Source organism: Komagataella phaffii, chromosome 1, assembly GCF_000027005.1.
Source record: "Komagataella phaffii GS115 chromosome 1, complete sequence".
Lineage (NCBI taxonomy): Eukaryota > Fungi > Ascomycota > Pichiomycetes > Pichiales > Pichiaceae > Komagataella > Komagataella phaffii.
In genome coordinates, this window is record NC_012963.1 from 2,519,723 (window position 1) to 2,535,465 (window position 15,743).

At 41.5% G+C, this 15,743-nt stretch overlaps 9 protein-coding genes across 9 annotated transcripts; 5 read left to right on the top strand and 4 right to left on the bottom strand.

Moving 5' to 3' along the window:
- Positions 1 to 101: 101 nt before the first annotated feature.
- On the top strand, positions 102 to 3,335 carry PAS_chr1-4_0595 (Karyopherin, responsible for nuclear import of Spt15p, histones H2A and H2B, and Nap1p; the record flags this gene model as incomplete). Its single annotated transcript, XM_002490689.1, has 1 exon — positions 102 to 3,335. The coding sequence occupies one exon, from the start codon at positions 102 to 104 to the stop codon at positions 3,333 to 3,335; it is 3,234 nt and encodes a 1,077-aa protein (XP_002490734.1).
- Positions 3,336 to 3,355: 20 nt separating this feature from the next.
- Positions 3,356 to 4,901, bottom strand: PAS_chr1-4_0596 (Subunit of the RNA polymerase II-associated Paf1 complex; the record flags this gene model as incomplete). The annotated part of the gene is made up of 2 exons (XM_002490690.1): positions 3,356 to 3,821; positions 3,937 to 4,901. 2 exons carry the CDS (start codon positions 4,899 to 4,901, stop codon positions 3,356 to 3,358), a joined length of 1,431 nt encoding a protein of 476 aa, XP_002490735.1.
- Positions 4,902 to 5,114: 213 nt separating this feature from the next.
- PAS_chr1-4_0597 (Cytosolic protein required for sporulation) lies at positions 5,115 to 6,992 on the top strand (the record flags this gene model as incomplete). Its single annotated transcript, XM_002490691.1, has 1 exon — positions 5,115 to 6,992. The coding sequence occupies one exon, from the start codon at positions 5,115 to 5,117 to the stop codon at positions 6,990 to 6,992; it is 1,878 nt and encodes a 625-aa protein (XP_002490736.1).
- A 13-nt stretch (positions 6,993 to 7,005) lies between these two features.
- On the bottom strand, positions 7,006 to 9,168 carry PAS_chr1-4_0598 (Glutamyl-tRNA synthetase, cytoplasmic; the record flags this gene model as incomplete). The annotated part of the gene is made up of 1 exon (XM_002490692.1): positions 7,006 to 9,168. The coding sequence occupies one exon, from the start codon at positions 9,166 to 9,168 to the stop codon at positions 7,006 to 7,008; it is 2,163 nt and encodes a 720-aa protein (XP_002490737.1).
- Positions 9,169 to 9,388: 220 nt separating this feature from the next.
- On the bottom strand, positions 9,389 to 10,348 carry PAS_chr1-4_0599 (Essential nuclear envelope integral membrane protein required for nuclear transport; the record flags this gene model as incomplete). Its single annotated transcript, XM_002490693.1, has 1 exon — positions 9,389 to 10,348. The coding sequence occupies one exon, from the start codon at positions 10,346 to 10,348 to the stop codon at positions 9,389 to 9,391; it is 960 nt and encodes a 319-aa protein (XP_002490738.1).
- Positions 10,349 to 10,441: 93 nt separating this feature from the next.
- PAS_chr1-4_0600 (Hypothetical protein) lies at positions 10,442 to 10,852 on the top strand (the record flags this gene model as incomplete). The annotated part of the gene is made up of 2 exons (XM_002490694.1): positions 10,442 to 10,586; positions 10,659 to 10,852. The coding sequence occupies 2 exons, from the start codon at positions 10,442 to 10,444 to the stop codon at positions 10,850 to 10,852; spliced, it is 339 nt and encodes a 112-aa protein (XP_002490739.1).
- A 57-nt stretch (positions 10,853 to 10,909) lies between these two features.
- PAS_chr1-4_0601 (Plasma membrane arginine permease, requires phosphatidyl ethanolamine (PE) for localization) lies at positions 10,910 to 12,595 on the bottom strand (the record flags this gene model as incomplete). Its single annotated transcript, XM_002490695.1, has 1 exon — positions 10,910 to 12,595. One exon carries the CDS (start codon positions 12,593 to 12,595, stop codon positions 10,910 to 10,912), a length of 1,686 nt encoding a protein of 561 aa, XP_002490740.1.
- A 754-nt stretch (positions 12,596 to 13,349) lies between these two features.
- PAS_chr1-4_0602 (N(6)-adenine-specific DNA methyltransferase) lies at positions 13,350 to 14,163 on the top strand (the record flags this gene model as incomplete). Its single annotated transcript, XM_002490696.1, has 2 exons — positions 13,350 to 13,366; positions 13,449 to 14,163. The coding sequence occupies 2 exons, from the start codon at positions 13,350 to 13,352 to the stop codon at positions 14,161 to 14,163; spliced, it is 732 nt and encodes a 243-aa protein (XP_002490741.1).
- A 118-nt stretch (positions 14,164 to 14,281) lies between these two features.
- On the top strand, positions 14,282 to 15,733 carry PAS_chr1-4_0603 (Hypothetical protein; the record flags this gene model as incomplete). Its single annotated transcript, XM_002490697.1, has 1 exon — positions 14,282 to 15,733. The coding sequence occupies one exon, from the start codon at positions 14,282 to 14,284 to the stop codon at positions 15,731 to 15,733; it is 1,452 nt and encodes a 483-aa protein (XP_002490742.1).
- Positions 15,734 to 15,743: the final 10 nt, after the last annotated feature.

Genomic DNA, 15,743 nt, shown 5'->3' on the forward strand with positions numbered 1-15,743 from the left:
GTACACTTCACAATGTCTGGGGCTCCCTCACCTCTTACATAGCAAGGGCTCTCACCACACTATCGAATCTACGCGTCGTGTAGGCCTGCACACTTAAGACAATGGAGACGAATATAATCCAGACCCTACGCTTTCTGGCTAGTGCTAATAACGATGAGCGATCAGCTGCAGAGAAGAATTTGAGCTCGTGCATGGAATCCGATCCTTCTGGAACGAATTTGTCTCTGATTCGAGTTGCGTTGAAAGATTCCGTGGAATTAGACATCAAGCAGGCTTCATTGCTGGTTTTGAAGCGATTTGTGCCGAAATATTGGTCCATGGGGTTTCAATCTTTTGTTGGACCTCCAATTGACCAGGCAGTCAAGCAGGAAATCAGAGCTTCGTTGCTCCAGCTTCTCAGTGACCCAAGCTCCAAGATCAGAAGTAGTACTTCCTACGCAATTGTCCAGATCGCTGTTGTTGACTACCCAGACGAATGGCCATCACTATTGAATGATCTTTACGAACTGACTAATAGTCCAAACAGACGCTACTATACAATTCTGGGTGGCTTGAAAGTTCTTCATGATTTATTTGACGATCTGGTCACTGATGAGCAATTCTTTGAGCAAGGCGTGGGGCTTGCAGTGATGAAACATTGCCAGCAATTATTAGCAGATAGAGACATTCCAATTGAACTGAAAACTGATACTTTGAAATTACTGCTAAGTTGTATCAGACAACTTCAAGGACCCGAGATTCATGACAACGATAATAGAGTATTGATGGTGAAAGAAATCATTCCAGAACTGGTTAATATCATTTGTTCGTTTTTGCAAGAGTTTTCATCAGAGAAATTCCTAGACTTGATCAATGTTCAGAGTTATAAAGCTGAATTGTATCGAATCTTGAACGTTATCGCCAATGAGTTTTCATGGATCTTTCTCAAAGTCAACCTTCAGCTAGCTTCTCAATTGCTACCGTTAATTATAAAGGAGCTCTCAATTTTGGAGCCGGTTTGCACCAGCTTGATTATAGAAACGAAGAACTCAGCTGGCATCACGTCCGTATTCAGAGATTATGATTCCTTTAAAGAGGTAAATATAGAAGACTCAGACCCACTGAAAGTTATCAAAGATGAACTGAGTGAACAGTTAAGTTTATTAGGTACACTTTCAGAATTTTCCAAAATTTCATCCTTAGAAGATCAGTCGTGCTTCTACACATTATTAGATACCCTGACTAAACTAGCAGTCATTCCCCAAGATGTTGAAGAGATTTGGGAGTCCGATTTCAATGAATTTGTTACCACTGAAACTGGTATGTCTATTGATTTCAGCATAAGATCCGAAATACTGGATTTCCTTTCGAATTTGAACAAAATTGATTCTTCGTTTCTGACTTGCACATTACTTGATCGATACACTCCGCATGCTACTGAACTTGCAAACAATCCCTCCGAGATACTTCACGACTTAAAGGTAAAGGAAAGTACAGTGTTTCTTTTGGAGGGATGTTTTGTGAATGAGTCAGAAGGGAAGAAAATCAACCACACTCTTTCTTCCACATTAGAGGCATTTCTTAACACAATCAAACTTTACTTTGACAATGGAGTCTTTGATAGTGCCAGCTTTAACTTGTACATTTGCCGAATTATTTTAATTATCCCCAGATTTCTGGAGAAATTTCAAGTCAATATTGATCACATTTCCTTTGGGGTCTATGCATTAAGAGAAATTTTTACCATTAAGGCGAATAAGCCGGTTACTAATGAGCTGATTGATGCTTCTATTTTGATCAGTTTTACCTATTTGAATCATTTCATACCATCTTCCAAGTTTGAGACTGATATCCAATATGGATTGCTAAACATTGTTTCATCTTTAGTAGAGGATTCGGAGGAAGACACAAACACTGTGCTTTTGGAAGCCTTATCGATCATTATAAATATCGATATTCAGAGACTTAATTCAGCTCCTGATGCTGCGACCCTTCAGTTGATCTACTCCATCACTTACAAAGATCCTTCCAATTACCAAGCAATTTTAAGTGCCAAGGAATGTTTAGCTGACCTCCTTTCCGGTATATCGTTGGAAAATTATATGAATCATTGTTCCAAAGGTTTACCTATTGTATTGGAGACGATTACATCATCACTATCCAAAACGTTGGAGTATTCACCGGAATTGAATCTATCTCTGGAGCTGCTAACCAATTTCATTCAGCAGGCTCCTAAGAATGAGCTTCCAGCTAGCGTTTTCTCTGCCATTTTTTCTCCCTTGACTAAACTGATTTTGTCAGTGTCAGATGACCAAATCCTCCAGAGTTCCAGTGAAGTTTTCAATGCTTTGCTCAAACAGGCGTCACATTTAGTTTCACAGTATTCGTCAGAAGATGGCGAGAGTGGGGTAGAAATGACTATCAAGGTTATATCAAAGTTCTTGTCCCCCGAACTGTCCGATAGTGCCATTTTAAACCTGGGTGATTTAATCATTACTTTGATCACTTACTTCAAAGACCAGAACATTGTTAACAAGTATTTGGAGACCATTTTGAAATCAGTTACTGTCCGATTATCAGTAACTAAAGAATTGGTCACCATAGAAAATTTGGTCTTAATTTTCAGCACACTGACTTTGATATCACCTGAAGAAACTTTAGACTTTTTAACAAATTTTACTATCAACGATGAACATGGCGAGAAAAAATCTGCTTTATACATCATCCTTCCCATCTGGTTCAACGTGTTTGAAATTGTTAGAGGGTATGAGCAGATAATAACTAACGTCAAAGCGTTTATCGCTATCTTCAAACTTGGTGACATGAGGATAGATGAGATGATAGTGAATGGCGACCTAATAGTTGATCCGAATGTTGACCCTGATCTCATTATCACTAGATCAATGGCCAAAAAGATTCCAACTCGCTTCCAACAAATTACAGCGTCGTTGAAAATCCTGAAGCTTTTGATCAACGAGCTTAAATTCCAGTGCAAGCAATTGGATACAAAGAGTATTATTGAACGATCTATCGATGTTGATAAAGTTGTTGCAGCAGGAGGAGGTGACTTAGGACAAGACAATGATGACACTGAAGGCTGGGAAGACTTGGAAGATGTTGGCATACCCAGCTATGAAAAGTTAAAATCTTACATTGACAATGATGAGCATAGAGGATACGATAGTGACTCTGATAACGATAAAACCAACGCTGGTGATGAAGCGTTGAAGGATTTACTGAAAAGTTTTTTCAGAGACTGTGCTGTGCACAACATCGGTAAATTTGGAGAGCTATATCCTAAACTGAATGAGGAAGAGAAAAAAGTACTCACAGAGTATGTTGTATTCGATTCTTAATTACAATACAGAAGAGACATCTATAATTCCAGATCAAAGTCAAAATCAATTTTGGAAATAATTCGGTCCAACCCACCATTTCTATAGTTACTTTTAACCATTGACTCTAACTTTTGCATCTCTAGTTTCTTTTCTTGCTTGGCTTCCTCCTCCAATTCAGCCTTAGTCTTGGGTTGGTTTGAATCATCTGCCCCCAAATTGGCTGACTTGTAGAACATTCTTGCTGTGGTCGCCAATCTGTAGAATGGATCCGATTCTGACGTGCCTCGCAGTTTTCTTTTTTCAACAGCGGCCATTTCAGCTTTGCGGATAAATCTATTGTTTAGTTTTTTATTCCTTTGATCGATTTTGAGCATAGATGATGAAGCTTTTGAAGCCACTACAGACTCGGCTCCAATACTTTTCAGCTCTGCCTCAATACGGGCAACTCTTTCATGATCATGAGCATCTCTTGCTTCTTCCAACTCCTCTTGTAGTTGAGCCTTTCTTCAAAACAGTATTAAAGCCAGTATTTGATGATAGACTCTGCTTCATTTTCACTATGCTATTGACTTCATCGTTGGATAGAGAACGAGACGACATCTCTTTCAACTGATGGTACTTGTAATCAACGTCCCTTAAATCCATTACGCTTAACCCTTCAGCATCCAACTCTCTCAGAAATAGGTCGAATTCTGGGTGTGTTATAGAAGAATCCGAAAACACAAACAAAGGCCTCACCATCTCCTTTTGATTAGGAAAAGCTACTTTCAGGTACATATCACAATTGTTTTCTTTACTGTTTAAACCATAAGCGCTTCCTTTTATACGTTGACTGCCCAGAACTTCGACAACTTTATAAGGAGAAAAGCCGTTTCCTCCCGATCCAGTATTCAGTCTTAGGTACATACCCTTGACAACGTCGTCAAATTCGGGGTAATACCAGTATTTGCTCATTGCAGTTCTACCGAAAATAATCTTGTTTATATCACTCAACGTAGCTGGCTTGCTAAGTTCTTGACTTCTGGATGATTTCTTTGGTTCCACAAAGACCGCATCATCTTCATCAATGTAGTTGTCAGACATTTCGACATCGTCATTATCACCAACCTCTTCGTATCTATAATCGTCTTCTTCATCACTATATTCGTCACTTCTCTGTCTTTTAGACTTTTGTTCTCTTTGCTTCTTAAGCTCACTAAGCTTGTTTGTTTTGCTTGATTTGGGCCCTTCCCTTGCGGTCTTTTCCAATTGACTCTGCTTAGCTCTCAGAGACAACAGATGCTTCTCCTTCAATTTGATCACCTCCTGTGATCTCTCGTAAAGTATTGCTTCACGTTCCATTTCACTCAGTCCAAGCAGCCTGGCCCTATCAGCTTCATCCTTGAACTTGTCTTCCAGCGGGTATGGATTCAGAAGCTGTTCGCCATCGCTGTCATTATTCTCGTCCTCCGAATCATTGACGATTTTCTTTGATTTCCTCGACACCTCCTGTTCTGGCGAGTACGCTGAGTTTGACTCCGAGTCAGATCCTGCTCCGGCAAGAGCCAAAAGATCTTCATCCAAATCCTGTTCTTTATCCGACATTATTGCAAACGGATTTCAAGCACTAACGTCTACTTGGGGAGGAGCGAAGAAAGGTTCAGGTTGAACTTACATGATGTTCATCTTCGCGAATGCAACTTGGATATTGCCCAATTTAGGAGTAACTGCTATTAAAATAAATTGTAGTCTTTGAAAGAGCAAAGGACCTCTCGTCTTTTCCACACATTTTCCATTGCACAACTTGTTGCGATTGCTATGTCCACCGATCGGAATGCCCATTCCAAAAGGTCTCCTTCGATTTTGGTAACAGACTCCAGGCAAAACTCCGCCAGTGCTCCCTTTGCTGGTCACAGATTGAGCCGAAATAATGCTAACAGGTCCCACCCAAGCTCTGGCTATAGGGACGTATCCGTGTCAGGAGTTCTCGGAAATAGGAGTGACGTTCCATCTTCTGAGAGAAGGGACCGACTGCCCTCTATACTAGCAAATAGACGTCCCAGTAGAAGTGGACGTTATGATGATACAATTAGAAAACAGAGGCATGCTAGAGGATTAACCCAAGAATACATGAGCAACGAGATTCAACACAGGACCATTCCGAAACTGTCTAAGACCCTACCCACAAGAACTTCCAAGATCAATGAAAAGCTGGTTTTAATTCCTGATAGTGATGAAGAACTGCAAAAGTACAGAAAAGTCCACCAGCCTTTCAACTCTGATCTCTACGTTAGATCAACTGCGGAGGAGATGTCAAAGGAGCATAGAGCTCAGAATTACCCGCGTGTCACGGCTTATCTTGTTGCTAATAGCTTTGATCTCAAACTAACCGCAAAATATCTGGAAAAGGAACATTTGGTGTCTCCAAGAAGGTATAGTGAGGTGTTGTATGTTCCTTACAGTTTGCCGTTGATTCCAGGGTTGAACGGGGTTAGAGTTCGGTCGAATGATTCTGAGAAAGTCCAGGCTGGTAAGATATGGATGGAGAACTATATTGATAAATCTGAACAAAAAGACCATCATTATGAATATTATTCTGGCGTTGAATACGAGAGTGATCAGGCAATTGATCCTCAAGGAAGATCTGTGCCTTTAGAGTTTGACGAAGATCATTCCAAGTCTGCAGAGTTTGATCCTTCAGAGCCTCAGTTCTTCCCAGAAAACAGCTCACCTCGTGACACTCCAATTGAGCCCAGTTCAGAGGTGACAGAAGAAAAAGACACTGAAACCTTGAAAACCACTACCTCCAACGAATCCCAGGTCCCAGATCTCTCTAAGCACGCGGAAGTTTTCATATTTGATTATGGAACAGTTGTATTTTGGAATTTAAGTGAGTTGAACGAGAAGAATATTCTGGCTGATCTTGTATTTGCAAAGATTCGTCCGGGAGAATACGAATTAAGCGATGATGAGGATGAGGATGAGGATGATGAAATGGACGGTGTTAACCACGCTACAGAGGCCGCAACTGAATCGACTCCCTTAAGTAATTCCTATTCACCCGCTCCATATTTACCACTGGCCATAAAACCAGTCTCCGAACAGTACATCGAAACCGAAGAGTTTCACTTCGAATACAATGTCAATATCACTACGCCCAGAATTTACAACGACATGATCACGCTAAAGTCTGGAGATCATATGATTAAACTTGCTATTTCCCATGCTCTTGCACAATCAAACAAATTGTCACTCTTCGAATCAAGAATGTCAGTGATTCTTACCAGCATTTCTAGACTACCCAAAGCGCTTGCACTTACCGGAAAACTAGCCAACTACACCCGTAAAAAGGTTTTAATAAAAACAGGAAAACTGTTTCAACTAAGAAATGAAGTTAACTTGTCTTCTACAGTGCTGGACACTCCTGAGTTTTTCTGGTCCTTTGAACCTGCTCTGCATCCATTGTATAATGCCATAAGGGACTATCTCGAGATTGAGCAGAGAGTTGAAGTGGTCAATGACAGATGTAAAGTGTTTTTGGACTTCTTCGACATGGTTGCCGACTCGTTGGTGGAGAGGAAAGGTACAAGGTTCATTTACTTCGTTATTGTGGCTATCGGAATGAGCGTGATTGTCGGCGGGTTTGAGATCCTAATAAGATATCTACTTATCAAGAAGAACTCAAACTCAATATAGCTAGATACTTTATCTATTTCTTAGCACCATATCTGTTGACAGATTTACCATCTGGAATGGTGAAGAAAACATATTTACCATCTTTATCAGAGTCCAGTCTGTAATAACCTTTTCTCTCGAACTGGATAATGTCACCAACCTTCATATCCTTCACATTTAAGTCGGCGACAGCAATAGAGTGAAACTCAGTGGTTGGCGTAATGAAGTCTTCAAAGTTGTCACCTTCTTCCAGTTTATCTTTAGTAATTAGGTGGTCAAAATCGACCAATTCAACTTCAACCTTGTCATCAGTGTTGGCCAACCAATTGATCTTCTTCTTGGTCTTCTTAAAGTCACCCTCCAGGTGCAAAGTAGCGTCAATGGAGGTTACAATACCAGCATCATTCTTATGAATCTTATCAACAATCACATTACCCCAGTCCATGAAAGTGATTTCTTCACCCTCTTCAAAAGTAGCAGCATCGTCTTGCTCTACCAAGACGTTGTCGATGAAAATAACCTTCTTGTAACCAACTTCTGGGTTCTTCTTGTGTTTTAGTTTATCTTCAATGACAGCAGAGGATGGAGCACCAGTAAGTTTGACAGGAACAATGTTCTCCTTGTTAAGAGCGGTGTGTCTAGGGGCAATTGGGTCAATGATCTTTTTGTTGACAGCCCAGATTAAATTCCAGTCCAAGTTGATGATGTTCTTGGAAGGACCTTGAGAGATAATGAAGTTCGTTAAACCTTCGACAGTCATACCTCTTCTGCGAACACCTCTTACGGTTGGGAATCTAGGATCATCCCAATTTCCAACATATCCCTTATCAACAAACCACTGCAACTTACGCTTGGAAAGCAAAGTTCTGATAAAGTTGACACGAGCAAAATCCCAAATGTGGACTTTTCTCAACCCCAAAGCTTCTAGCATCCATTGATATTGAGGATTACGGTCACGGTACTCATTGGTACGTAAAGCATGAGTAACGCCCTCAAGAGAGTCAACAATTGGGACACAGAAGTCATACAATGGGTACATCTTCCAAGTCGTACCTGTCCTATGGTGAGGAGTCAAGTTACATCTGTAAATAGCAGGGTCACGAAGGGCCTTGTTAGGGTTCTCGTAATCGATTTTTGCTCTCAAACAGTTCTTAAGACCAATTTCTGTTCCGTTCTTCATCTCTTCTGTGAAAATCTGCAAGTTCTCCTCGACTGTTCTGTCTCTTCTGGAGGATTTGATACCGTCCATTCTTTCAGCTCTCATTTGTTCACTTGGAGTGTCATCACAGTAAGCTTTACCGTCCTTGATCATCTGAACAGCGTAGTCATACATGATTTGAAAGTAATCCGAAGAGTAAGTGATCTTGTCACCTTTTATTCCAAGTAACTTCAAGTCTTCTAAAATGGAATCTTGGAACTCCTCTTTCTCTTTGGAGGGGTTGGTATCATCGAATCTGATAATCAGCTTACCCTTGTACATATCAGCAAAGTATTTGTTGAGTACGGCCGCTTTGGCATGTCCAATGTGCAAATATCCAGAAGGCTCAGGAGGGAATCTGGTGACCACCTCTCCGATTTTGGCACCTGGCAAATCGATGTCAAAGTTAGCCTTGTGGCCTTCCTTCTTACCACCAGTAGATTGTTGCTTAGCTAGCTTACGTATCTCAGCGATAGATTTGGTCATCAATTCCACGACAGCGCCAAATCTCTTATCTGACTCTAAGAATTGGTACCATCTGGTAACATTGATGTAAACGGAGTTCTTAATAACTGATCCCATCAAAGGATTGGCTCTTAATACACCCCAGACAGCAATATCAGAGAGACTGAACTTGAACCCGACAATGAAAGAACGGAAGTTCAGGTGTGACTCTAACTTTTCCAAGGAAACAGAAAGCTTCTTAAAATCCTTCACAGTCAGCTCATCTTTGGCAAACTTGATCCATTCTTGTGCCTCCTCCTTACCAATAATGACTTGAGGGTATTCTTCGGCAAAAAAGTTCAACACATTGTCAATATTGGAGGCAACTACTTTCTCATCTTTGGAGACAGAAACAGTAATGTCCTTCTCCAACTCCTTGACATCCTGAAAATCCAAGGTGATTTGGTTATCTGTTCCGGTGTTAACAAATGCGGAAGCCACTAGCGAGGCATAGTCAATCAGTGGAGCTTTAGCTGCCAACGATAATGTGGTCATATTGTCTATCTATGGTTGAAAAAGAAAAATAGTCAGTGGTCGCTGGAAAAAAAAAATGAAGTGATTGATATTAATGATTATGTAATCGATATTATGACTATGCATTAAACCGTAGGATGATGATGCTTCTAGCATCAAGAGTCCACATGGAAGGTGGCTATGGTGTTGTTGTGACTTTTGGTTAGTTTAAACTTAAATGCATTCTTGTGGGAGAGGTTTTCTATTGTGTGTCTGAATGTCCGAGTGATGATGTCATTTTCCTGTAAGAACCAAACGTAGAGTTTGCAAGGATAATAGATCCAAGAAAGAGAAGTAACAAAAAGAATATAGTTTTCCAGCTGATTGGTTTGACAAATCCATCGATGATTTCGGCAAAGGTCTCTGCCCCAAGTTTGGCTCTGCCTACTAATGCAGGGTCACGATTCATGCATTTCTCCCAAGCCAAACAGCTTTTCTCTAAGGCTGGAACCCTTTTCAAAGGATCACAGTTATTTCGAATATACTCTCTTGAGCATACAGAGATTTCCTGAAGGATATCTAAGGCATAATCTTCGATCTTGTGCTCAACATCTGCCCGCACAGTTGATACAAAAGAATAGACAAAATAGCCTATTATTGAGACTAATAAGATGTTAAAAAAAAGTTGTAGATAAAGAGCGAGCACGTATGGGGTGCTTGGGTTGGACAATATTCTGTGTACTGTTGAATGCTTAGATCTTAGGCCTTCAGTGTTTTGGGGACTGGGTTTCAGATGCGGAGTTGAGCTATGGTGACCGTCCGATTCATCTATGACTTTGTTTATCAATGATCCGTTCAAAGGGAGCTTTTCTGTGTGAAATGGCAGGTGAACGTGTGGGCTCTCTGGATTGTCGAAAAGGGCGTTCGCAGTTTTAACCGGATTCTCACTCTTACCACAACTGCTCAATTCAATTATAGACGTTTTAGCTGATAGAGGCTCTGGAGTTGAGACACCATTGCTGGAGTTCTTACTGTGTTTCGCATATATGTTTTCCGAGCCGTTGTTTGGCTCATGATCTGTCTGATGCTGTCCAACTATGAACTTTTCGGGAATCACTTCCCTATCCGAGTTAGTAAAAGTATCCGTGAAAAGAATGCCATCACCAATTTGCGTCTCATCCGACTCTGATTCCAATTGGCTAGCTTTCCCAGGTGGAATCATAAAACTACAAAGAAAATATGTCACATCGCTTGATACATACCAGATGAGTTGTAGATAATAGTCGCGTATTCAGCCGGTGCACTACACGGGCATATGGAAAACCCGGAGTCGGGGCCATACATAACCTTCAACAGAACTACTCCAAAGACCACCACACAACTGAAGATGAGAGTATCGTTAACATCTTTGGCTCGAGTGCCCTCTATCAAATTTGTTGGGGGCCCCCATGTCTTCAAAGGTAAGTTTTTTAGTGAGGAATAATTGGGATAACACCCGTCACATCTCCACCTATATACTAACATGGGTAAAGCCTCTACCAAATCAACTATTGGTCAACCACATCCGCTGGCACCCAACAATCTGGTACCATCTGCTGTTTCCCAAGTGGCTAAAGACCTTAAATTTGAATACAGAGGTGATTTGTCTAAAAGATTTCAGTACCGACCCATCAGAGATAACGAAATAGAGCTAGTCAACGGTGGAGGATCAACAGTAGTATTCTAGATGAAGTATTCATTTTTACCACTAAACTGTCAATATGATGTAATTATATTAGTCTCTCTATGCTACTATACCCCAAAACTTCTCCCAAATGTTTGTAGGCTCTTGCTCCTCCCATATGAGCATATCGATCTCTTTTCTGTCGGTATCCAAGTCAATGTCTGCGACTGAACGCATAATGGGTTCTCGGTACCACACAAGAGCTCCTATCCATAGGGCAAAAAACAGTATCAACGAAATATAAGCAGTGAAAAAGTCAGATGCGTTGAAGTCAAAGAAACTGTCGTAACCCTGGATGAATGTAATAATGGTGATAGCAATGGCAGCATACCAGGCAAACCATGGCATGTACTTGGCTTTATAGGGCAACTCGTCTCTGGATACTCCTCTCCACTCTAGGGCCTTCATAAATCTAAGATGGGCGACAGAAATGAACACCCAGGCAATCAAACCGGATACAGCTGAGATGTTGACCAACCACTCAAAGACAGTTTTACCATCTTGATCCACGTTAAGGAAGGCCAAAAGACCAATCAAAGACGTGGCCATCACCGATAGGTAAGGGATACCCCAAGTAGTTGTCCAAGAGAAAAACTTTGGAGCAATTCCCGCTGTGGACATAGAGTACATCACACGACTGCCCACATATACGTTGGAGTTACCAGCAGAAATGACAGTTGTTAAAATAACGGCGTTGAAAATGTGAGGAAGAACGGGAGTTCCAGCGTTCTTAATAGCAATAACAAATGGCGATGAAGCAATGTAGGAAGTGTCGGATGATAATTCTGGGTCATTGTAAGGAACCAATAATCCTAGGAAGAATAAAGTTGCAACGTAGAAAATCAAAATTCTGAAGATGACCTTATTAATAGCCCTCGGAACTGTCTTTCTTGGATTGGAAGTTTCACCTGCGGAAACACCGGTTAACTCTACACCCTGGTAAGTAAAGGCAGCATTGACTAAAGAAGATAGCCAACCCAAGAATCTCCCCGTGTTCTTGTTAGCTACCAGGATACCGGGACCCCAAGGCCCAGGGTTTCTCCAGTATCTAAATCCAATTGGACCAGTTCTACCAGCACCACAGACGATGCACAGGGCGTAGACAATGAATCCCATAATCGCAATAACTTTGATGGAAGCGATCCAGAACTCAACTTCACCATAATATTGAACAGGGACGAAATTAGCTGCAACCAGAACAAAGTAGAAAATTAAGATCCAAGCCCACAGTGGAACAGCGTCAGTCCAATATTGGATAATCTGGCCGATAATGGAAAGTTCAATGGCAAAGGTAGTGGACCAGTTCCACCAGTACAGCCAACTTGTTGCAAACCCAACAGCCTTTGAAATGTATCTAGTATTGAACACGCAGAAGGAGCCTGAAATAGGAGTGTACGTGGCCATCTCTCCCAGAGATTGTGTCACTGAATAGGCTAAACTACCCATGAAAATATAAGCGATCAAAGCATTAACTGGGCCTGCAATCTGTAAAGGAGTAGCAGTTCCAATGAACAGACCAGTACCAATGGTACCACCGAGAGCGATCATCGAAACATGTCTCGGTTTCAAGTTTCTTTTCAACTCTGTTTCTTTGAGATCTCCTTTTTCAATGTTGAGGTGAGGATTATTTCTTTGCCAATCTTCTAGTTCGTAGGTCTCATCTTTAAAGCCGTTAGACTTGGTTTTTGAAAAATTTTCGGTTTGTAGGGTATCATCGGATTCAAAGATTTCCCCATGGTTGACCATCTTGATATCAAAATAGGGCAGGAAGCTTGAAAACGGGAATGAAGTGTGATTGGAAAATTAGAAGGGTAACGTTCTAGAGAGGAAAATGGTCACTTGAGGGGCATATAATCCCATCAGCTCAGATGGCATTACTTTATCCAGGACACTCAGAATCTTCTTTCTGCGGGTAATTCAAGGCGAGCTGAACAGGTTGTGAAAGGTACCTGCGCAGAAATTCCCCTATTCAAAGGGGTCTTCGCATATAGATGAGGTCGATGAAAAAAAAATAGAAAAAGAAACGAACCGTGAAAACGGGGACAAAATGATGTGAATGTGTAGATAGTCGGCTTCTTGCGCTAGGTTCGAAAGGGGTCCGTGATGTGCGTCATGAGAGATGTTGTTGACAAGCGGTCGAACATCTTGAATTTAGGGGTTGATCAGGGAAAAGTGTCGAAGCCATCGAAGGAATTGACCTGAAATATTTGTCACCCCAGTTTTACCGACAAATCAACTGTGACCAATTGGTCCGATAAGATGCCATCCCAGCCCGGAGCAAAGTCATCTTCCAACCATTCCATCGGCAATTAGCTTTATGGTTCACCAACACGCACCACTTTGCCGTCATCTTCAATGGTGCATCCAACATCCGAATCTTTATGACGTCAGAGACGATCTTCCCAATTAGGAAAACGACATTCAACCTTTCAAAAAAAAATTATTTCCAGCTCATCTTCCAGAACCATAAGGTGTTCACTATCAATACTCTCTGCCCATAATGGACTTTGACGATTTGTATGTTCCCCCAACCGTTTAAAAGAGTAAATAATCAAACCCCTTTACCTCAGAACCGTTTTTTACTAACATAAACGTCTAGACAGTTATCTGCCTCCACTTTAGCTGCATTGCAAGAATTCAAACAGGAAGAGGAGGGGAGAAGAAAACAATTTGAGGAACTCTCAAATTCTGCACAGGCAGATTATGACAAAATGAAGGCAGCTGAGGAAGATCCAGAAAAGGCCAAAGAAATTTTTAGTATAGATAATTTTCAGGAAGATTGGGGACTTTCTCAATTTTGGTACGCCGATAGCACTGCAGACACTTACGCAAGGACTTTGTTCGACGGAGCTGATACTGACACAGTAATTTGCGTTGTGAGTGCACCATCTGTCTATTCTGCTATGAGAAAGATCCCTAGATCATCGTGGCCCACTGAACATGTCTATTTGTTGGAATATGACATAAGATTTAAAATCCTTGCTGGGGACGAGCACTTTTTCTTCTTCGACTATAAAGCTCCCGAGAACTTACCACCAATACTCCTGGGTAAGGTCGACAGACTGCTCATTGATCCTCCCTTCCTGGGCGAAGATTGCCAGGTACGATGTGCCTTAACTACTAGAGCTCTGTTGTCCGGAAAGGCTTCAGACAAATTAATTTCCTCAACTGGTCAGGTGACAGCCAAAGTGATGAAGCAAATATACCCCGAATGCAGCATCACTGACTTTGAGCCAGAACACAAGAATGGTCTTAGCAACGAGTTTTCTTGCTATGCCTCTTTCGAATGCGATGCCTGGAAGTTCGTGACTTAAAGTAGCTATCTACTGTGTAGTGATTATGTAATCTTTTAGAACCGTTCCTCGAGCATCCCAGACAAAAAAAAGGAAAGCCTGTCCCAGAAACTAATCCGTCTCACACTCCAAACTAGCTATGTCAGTGATACGAAAACATGGTCAGCATCACTCACAGCGACCATATGACCCACCAGAAGGCAATTCACCCAAATCAGGGCTGTTTAACAAAGTGAGAGGGTTTCTCTTTGGAGACATCAACAAGGACCAGCAGTCTATTTCTAATAGTCAATCCCAAGTTTCAACTTTTAATCGGTCTGCACAAATAACGCAGGAAAGACCGCCTATCTCTCCAGCTTTGTTTAAGAAGGTGAACCAATCAAACACTTCCATTTTGCCATCGTCTCCTGTGTTTTCAACCTTGGTAGACGACGTCTCCATTCAGCAGTCCCCTAGTGCCAGATTGGCTAAGTTTTTCACAGAGAAAGGTGACCAGCCGTTGTCAGATGTTGAGATACAAGGTGTTCTTTCGCTAATGAATCAGTCAGCCAGATATCAAGATGACACCAGAACGTCACAGAGTACTCCTAAAATTCTGCGTCCCCAAACTGTTGAACCAATAAAATCGACTCCAAAATATAAACCATCGTTCAATTCTCCTGCAAACAAATCCATGGATGTGTATTCTACAAGAAAGAAAAGGCTAGTTGAGTTTTCCAGTTTACCGTCTCCATATCGTGTTCGCATTTCATCCCCCTTGGCTACTCTTATTTCCAAACAGGAAACCAAAAAAATAGAAGAGGTTGCAAAAAAAGAACCCCCAAAGCAACTTAGTGGAACAGCAAATGCGTTAGAAGGTTTATTGAATCAAAACCAAAAGGAAGCAAACCCCAAGCCGGAAGTTTCCAGGTTTGCCAACCCGTATGTGTCAGGATTAAAGAAGTTGAACAAAATCAATGGCATTCCTAAACCTCCTATCTCACAGCCCGTCAAGGTTGTAGAAAAGGTGCAGGAAAAACCAAAGATCAGCATTTTGGAGAAAATGCAGCAAACAGCACCAAAGGATGATTTATTCGGAAAGAAGAATGACCAAGAACAGGCACCAGCCACTGTTCTATCAAAGCCGGAAGTACCTGCACAAGCTCCAATCTTTACTCCGCAAACTGCTAAGGAAGAACCCAAGAAATTGACTCCACCTTCAACAGTGGAGACGGAAAAATCAGCTACCAAACCTGTTTTCAATGCACAATCAACAGCACCCATATCTGAGGCAGTCACTACAGAAACCAAGCCATTATTCTCATTCACCCCAAGCACTCAGTTTTCCAAGCCACCATCTATTCAGCCATCCAATGGGTTCTCTCTTACTAAGAATGAGCCTATCGCACAAGCTCCCAAGAGTTCAGAATCCGAGGAGTTTTCCCGAGAATCTACCCAAGATTCCTCCAAATCTCATCAGCCACCAGTACCTGTACTCTTATCTCAAAACAAATTTTCATCCACTGAGTACCACTTTCCCACAGTGGAATCCAAAACGCTCCAACTTGACTCCTCCAAGGTGGCTCAATTTGAAAGCTCGTTCGTCTTTTAGACCACCCACG